The 6971-nt window shown below is 33.9% G+C and overlaps 1 protein-coding gene across 1 annotated transcript; it reads left to right on the plus strand.

Annotated features, from left to right (window-relative positions):
- LOC120004880 (SEC12-like protein 1) lies at nucleotides 1-4423 on the plus strand. The gene is made up of 10 exons (XM_038854214.1): nucleotides 1-293; nucleotides 492-592; nucleotides 1559-1691; nucleotides 1807-1898; nucleotides 2386-2485; nucleotides 2568-2640; nucleotides 2743-2863; nucleotides 3239-3358; nucleotides 3780-3850; nucleotides 3996-4423. The coding sequence occupies exons 1-10, from the start codon at nucleotides 120-122 to the stop codon at nucleotides 4172-4174; spliced, it is 1164 nt and encodes a 387-aa protein (XP_038710142.1). The 5' UTR covers nucleotides 1-119; the 3' UTR covers nucleotides 4175-4423.
- Nucleotides 4424-6971: the final 2548 nt, after the last annotated feature.

Raw genomic sequence — 6971 nt, forward strand, 5'->3', positions numbered from 1 at the left:
CCGTGAATCGACAACTGTACTTTTCCTCGCCGTTTCAACTACAAAAATCCGTTTCAGTGCCCCGATCGCCACCCACCGAATATATCCTTCTCTGACAATCTCTCTCATTAAGCTTTGTAATGGAGGGTCGTGGGTCGTCTAAACGGGACTCCGTGACTTGCGGGTCGTGGATACGGAGACCCGAGAAGGTCAATCTGGTGGTATTAGGCAAGTCCGGGCATGGCGATTCCTCTCCTCCTGTTCTCGAGATCTTCTCCTTCGACCACAACACCAATTCCCTCTCTAATTCTCTGGTCTCTCTCTAAACCCTAACGGTTTTCTTTTCCTTCATTTATGCAACAATTCTAATTTTGGAGCTATCAATAATATGCCTTTGTCAATTGCAACAATTTTGGATATTCGAAAGACCAGAAGAACGAATTTAGGGTTTAAATTATTGTTATAAGATTTTGTTCGTTGCTTGGATTAAATTTCGTTTGTCTGTTTGAAAGGCTACCTTTGCGTTTGAAGATGGCGAAGGCGATCCCGTAGCTATTGCGGTGCACCCGAACGGAGACGATGTTGTTTGCTCCACGACTAGCGGTGGTTGCAAGTAAGTGTCTTTGTCAGTTCTAATTTTTTTTTGTTATTCTGGAAGTGGACTTCGTATTTTCGTTCTGCTGTTGCTATTAAAGTACTATTCGAGAATCATTGCATTCATGGTCAATTGGAAGTTCCCGTAAGAAAGTTGCTGTTATTTCTTGTTCATTGTTACTGTTTTGTACGGTTGATGTTTCGGAGTAGTATTTGGGGTCAGTGATTTTAGAGTTTGCCCTTGAAAATAAAGTTGAAGATTCGGTCAACGGTGTGTGAAGCTTTTCAGTTGTTTCTTTAAGATCATTTCATTGTTTATTCATGATGGAAGAGTATACTTGTTGTCCGTCTTCTCATCAGATTCAGTCATTATGCACAGTCAGGCAACTTAGAAGAGTTGTTTCCGTGTTTGGTTACATGGATCAAAGATGTTTTACCTTGTTTCCTAGACTTGTATTTTTATTCACTTCCAGTCATTAGATCTAATGCAATTGCAAGTGCACACTGTTTTGACATTATATATCTTAACTTTGTGACTTTTTGGTAAAACAACTGTGCACAAGGCTCCCACAGTGGGTGGAGTCGGGGACAAGTATGCAGACCTTACCGCACATAATATGTATTATGTGGAGAGATTATTGAACCTGTGATCTCTATGTTGCATCCTTGCAACTCTACTACTAGCCATGTGTTCGCATGTGAAAAGGATATGATATAGTAGCAAAAATAGGTTTTGCTCTTTCTAAATCTATGAGGAGGGTATTTTTTTCCTTCGTGTATCAGGTTAATTTTGCACCAATTTCTCAACCCATCTTAATGTGCACATGGTATTTCGTCACTGATTTTGTGCAGAATTGGAGGAAAACAATTGTAAATGACATTCTTCACAGTTCACATACGTTGGATTTATGCATTTTGCTTTCCTTATCTGAGTTTCCTTTGGCAAGGTGCAAGTGTAATATGAGATGTTTCTTCTGAGATGCAGATTATTTGAGATTTGTGGCGGAGAAGCAAACATAAAGGTGTTGGCCAAAGCATTACCTCCTCTTCAAGATGTTGGTCCACAGAAATGCCTAGCATTTAGTGTTGATGGATCTAAATTTGCTGCTGGTGGAATGGTGAGGGATAACCTTTTTTCTATTCAACATTCGGTCTACTGGTTATGCTAATGCTTGTGGATTTGAAATTTTTTTTTCAGACTTATACATCTTAGTTTCCTATAATGAACTATAGGATGGGCATCTTAGAATCTTGGAGTGGCCGGGCCTGCGCATAATTCTAGATGAACCGAGAGCACACAAATCCATTCGTGATTTAGACTTCAGGTAAGAATTCAGTCATATTTGTTTTCGTGCAATTAAAAAAAATACAGATTTATAAATGTCGATTAGAACTTATATTGTAGAAGTAATGCATAGAGAATTGAAAATAAAGACTTGAAACAGGATTCAGTTATTTTAGTATACTACAGTAGTTTTGATTCATGTGACTATTTTACCCGATTCATGTATATAATTAGTGTGAAGAGATGTGCTTTTCCTTATCCCTCTTCTCAGCTGTTTTTGGAAAGAAATAGGCCTGAGTATTGTAGTTGCAGTATAACTCTCTCTTGACAAAAAAGTTGCAAAATATTGTAGTTAAACTACTAAATATCTGAACTGAAAATTTATGTTCGCTTTTCACTTGGTAAGACGGCTTGGGGGAATAGGGATGCATTTAATGATTCTTCTCAGTTTGGCTGAATGAAGTTTTGTGGGATGTTCTCACATTTTTTAATGAATGATTTGGCCTTCCTTTTTATCTACCGAGCAGCCTGGACTCAGAATTTTTGGCCACAACTTCTAATGATGGCTCAGGAAGAATATGGAAGACGGAAGATGGGGTTCCTTTGACTTCTTTGGTTCGAAAATCGGTAAAGTTTTTTCAGTTTAACATATGTGGTGGCGTAATACTGATTAGTCTTACCTTGTCATCCTGATCTGAATTGTTTGCAGGATGAAAAGATTGAATTATGTCGATTCTCTAAGGATGGGACGAAACCATTTTTATTTTGTGCCACTCAAATGGGTAAGCATTTCTAGCTCTTTTGCAAGAAATCAACAATATAGCCCTTCTATTTTCATCAGGAATAGCCACATGTTTTGAATCTTACGATGTCAATCTGTACAGGTGATAAGTCTGTTATTGCAGTTTATGACATAAGCACGTGGAACAGAATTGGGTTTAAGAGGCTCCTCAGAAAGCCTGCATCCATAATGTCCGTCAGTCTGGACGGGAAATACCTTGCTCTGTAAGCGTCTAACATTTCCTTTTTATCATCTGTTTTGATTTCCTAGAACTAATACGTGTTTGCCGGCCTGATTGGACAGTGATTTTTGTTTAGTCATGGTGGCAGGTGTTTCCCTGCCAAACTTAGAAAAAGGAAACCCAATGAAAAAACTATTGTAATATAAAGGACTAAAGGAGTAAATGGAAGATTTGGAAGGACAGCAAAGTGGAATATTGGAACAGGAAAACAGGAGGGTGCCCACGAAGCCATTTTGTTTTGGGGTGGGGGTTATGTAACTGCTGAATGTTGAAATATATTTTAAGAATATAATTAAAGAAGGGCTAAGATTTGCCTCTGGAATATTCTTTTAATTATCCATCTTTTGTTGAATGGCAGTGGAAGCAAAGATGGAGATATCTGTGTAGCTGAAGTTAAGAAAATGGAGATCTGTCATTGGAGTAAGAGGCTACACCTGGGAACATGCATTGAAACATTAGAATTTTGCCCCAATGAAAGGCAAGTTTGTTTTACCACTTTGACCAGTGGAAAATATGCTCTTTTTTTTTACAATTATTATTATTGTTCTATGGTAATCATTGTTGTTGCTTGATCAATCCCCAAAGCTCAGAGTCCAGCAGAAATATATTATGTCATATCAGTTCAATTTTGGCAGTGCATTTGTCGTATCGGCCAATTTAATTTAGTGACATACTGTCATGGGCCTCATGGCAAGTATCCTCTGGATCATGGTTATCTACCAAATGTTTTTGGTTTGCCATCTTCGTTTTTGTTATTATAGCCTTTTATCCAGTAATCTACAAAATAATTCTGTTTTGGAGATTGTGATTTATAGACCTTGTCTAGAATAAACTTGTCCATTGCTCATTTGGAGACGTGTGCTCAATAGGTTGTTGATTCAAGCCTTTACGATTTGCAGGGTTGTGCTTACCACTTCCGGTGAATGGGGTGTTGTGGTGACTAAATTAACTGTGCCTTCAGATTGGAAAGGTCTCCCTCCTCCTCCCTCCCTATCTCCTGTTCTTTCTCTTGTCTTTCCCCCTCGATCGACGTGCATTTGCAACTCATGCTGTCATGTTAGTATATATACATGCATCAACAGTTCATGCCTTATTCTTTTTCCTTTCTTTTGCAGAGTGGCAGATTTATGTGCTGCTTCTAGGACTATTTTTGGCTTCACTTGTTATATTTTACATACTTTTCAAGAATTCGGATTCATTCTGGAACTTACCACAACCTGGAAAACCAAAGATTGAAGCCATGTTTGGAGATCCACAGTCATCTGATGATATTTTCGGACCGGTGGATTTATGAACATTTGTTATACTTTGTCACCTTGAAGTCACTGAAAGTAGAATTTGTAGGGATCAAACTAAAGTTATCATGTAAATGAGCAATTTTAGTTCTATCTTTAAGCTTTCTAATGTTTGTACTCTGTATTTCAGTGGAAATGTAGAATAATTTAGGCTTCATTTGCCACTTGTCATACCAAGATGTAATATCCTAACTTTATATGATATACATAATTTTAAGACCCTATAAGCACACAGCTTGGTTGAGCAAGTTTAGTTTTATCCTTATGCTTTCTAATGCTTCTACTCCATATTTTTTAGTGGAAATGTAGAATGATTTAGGCTTATAGTGCCATTTGTCATAGCAAGATGTAATATCCTTTTATATATCATTTGAAGACCCTATAAGCACACAGTTTGTTCTTCATTGACATCCTCTGTAATTCCTTGAAACTAGTTGCATGCTCGTGCTTCGCGCGACACATAATTAATTTAAAAAATAAATATTTTTGATAATTTTTTGATACTTTATTACCATAATGAATAACAAAGCTTGAATTATAGAAAATGAAAATAATTATGAGATGAACAAATAACTACAATACATTTTTCTCAATATGTTAATAAATAATTTTCTAAGAATGAGCGAAAAATTTGATGCATAAAGAAAAAATATGCTCAGAGTTTAACAATTATTTTTTGCGTTGGTTTTTTTAACAAAGTTGTAAAATAACTAAAAACATCTCATAAATTATAAATTCTATAGAAAATATAGCGCACCTTCTTTATCTCCTAATTTTTACATCTCATTTATTATTGCTTTTTATGTCAGCAAGTCACAATTTTTCATACTATGTCAATAAGCATATATAATATATAATTTGTTGTACTATGTATCTCACATTTGATTAAATTCTTCATTTGTATGATCATCCACTAAGGGATTATCTTATACGGGATCATTGGGATCATCCTCTATGAAATCTCCTAAGAATGCATCCTAAACTGGATCTTTTCCGTCATCATTGGTTGTTGTTTGACAACTAATTCCATGATTTGTAGGGACATATCGTTAGGAATTTTGTTGAAATTGTTCATTTTTCCCATGAAGTTTTTGTAGTATGTCTTAGAACTTTATTGTGATATTATATGTTTTTGTGTGTTATTTTAAATTTATATTGTGAATATGTTTCATTTAAGCTTTTATCTTTTTGTTTTTATATGCAATTAATAAGTGATAATTGATATGACTATTTGTTGTATTATTAAATATCATTTTAAAATTATTTGTATATTATTAATTGTATGTGCTTGTGGGTCTTAAAGTTATTTAATATATTTAATTTTTTCTTTTGTTTTTTGTGTAGGTTTTTTTAGAGGCATCCACGTGGCACTAAGGAGAAGCCTTTTGGATCCTCCATTATATATATATAGATTGATTGATGATTGTATGTGCTTGTGGGTCTTAAAGTTATTTAATATATTTAATTTTTTCTTTTGTTTTTTGTGTAGGTTTTTTTAGAGGCATCCACGTGGCACTAAGGAGAAGCCTTTTGGATCCTCCATTATATATATAGAGATTGATTGATGATTGATGATGATTGATGATTGATAGTTGCATGCTCGCGCTTCGCGCGACACATAATTAATTTAAAAAATAAATATTTTTGATAATTTTTCGATACTTTATTACCATAATGAATAACAAAGCTTGAATTATAGAAAATGAAAATAATTATGAGATGAACAAATAACTACAATACATTTTTCTCAATATGTTAATAAATAATTTTCTAAGAATGAGCGAAAAATTTGATGCATAAAGAAAAAATATGCTCAGAGTTTAACAATTATTTTTTGCGTTGGTTTTTTTAACAAAGTTGTAAAATAACTAAAAACATCTCATAAATTATAAATTCTATAGAAAATATAGCGCACCTTTTTTATCTCCTAATTTTTACATCTCATTTATTATTGCTTTTTATGTCAGCAAGCCACAATTTTTCATACTATGTCAATAAGCATATATAATATATAATTTGTTGTACTATGTATCTCACATTTGATTAAATTCTTCATTTGTATGATCATCCACTAAGGGATTATCTTATACGGGATCATTGAGATCATCCTCTATGAAATCTCCTAAGAATGCATCCTAAACTGGATCTTTTCCGTCATCATTGGTTGTTGTTTGACAACTAATTCCATGATTTGTAGGGACATATCGTTAGGAATTTTGTTGAAATTGTTCATTTTTCCCATGAAGTTTTTGTAGTATGTCTTAAAACTTTATTGTGATATTATATGTTTTTGTGTGTTATTTTAAATTTATATTGTGAATATGTTTCATTTAAGCTTTTATCTTTTTGTTTTTATATGCAATTAATAAGTGATAATTGATATGACTATTTGTTGTATTATTAAATATCATTTTAAAATTATTTGTATATTATTAATTGTATGTGTTTGTTGGTCTTAAAGTTATTTAATATATTTAATTTTTTTCTTTTGTTTTTTGTGTAGGTTTTTTTAGAGGCATCCACGTGGCACTAAGGAGAAACCTTTTTGATCCTCCATTATATATATATAGATTGATATACTTTTTAGTGTTTGTGTTGAGGGGATAGAGTTTTTTGGTCTCCATTGAGATCCCCTGTAATTCCTTGAAATATACGTTTTAGTGTTTTTGTTGAGGGGATGGAGAAGTTTGCATCCAACGGCGCAGGAATAATACGGTAGAGTGGTGTTTGCATCTAACGGTGCAGAAATGATATGACAGTGATGTGGTGTAGAAAAAATTTGACAGAGTAATGTAA

This window comes from Tripterygium wilfordii, chromosome 9 (assembly GCF_013401445.1).
Source record: "Tripterygium wilfordii isolate XIE 37 chromosome 9, ASM1340144v1, whole genome shotgun sequence".
In the NCBI taxonomy this organism is placed as follows: domain Eukaryota; kingdom Viridiplantae; phylum Streptophyta; class Magnoliopsida; order Celastrales; family Celastraceae; genus Tripterygium; species Tripterygium wilfordii.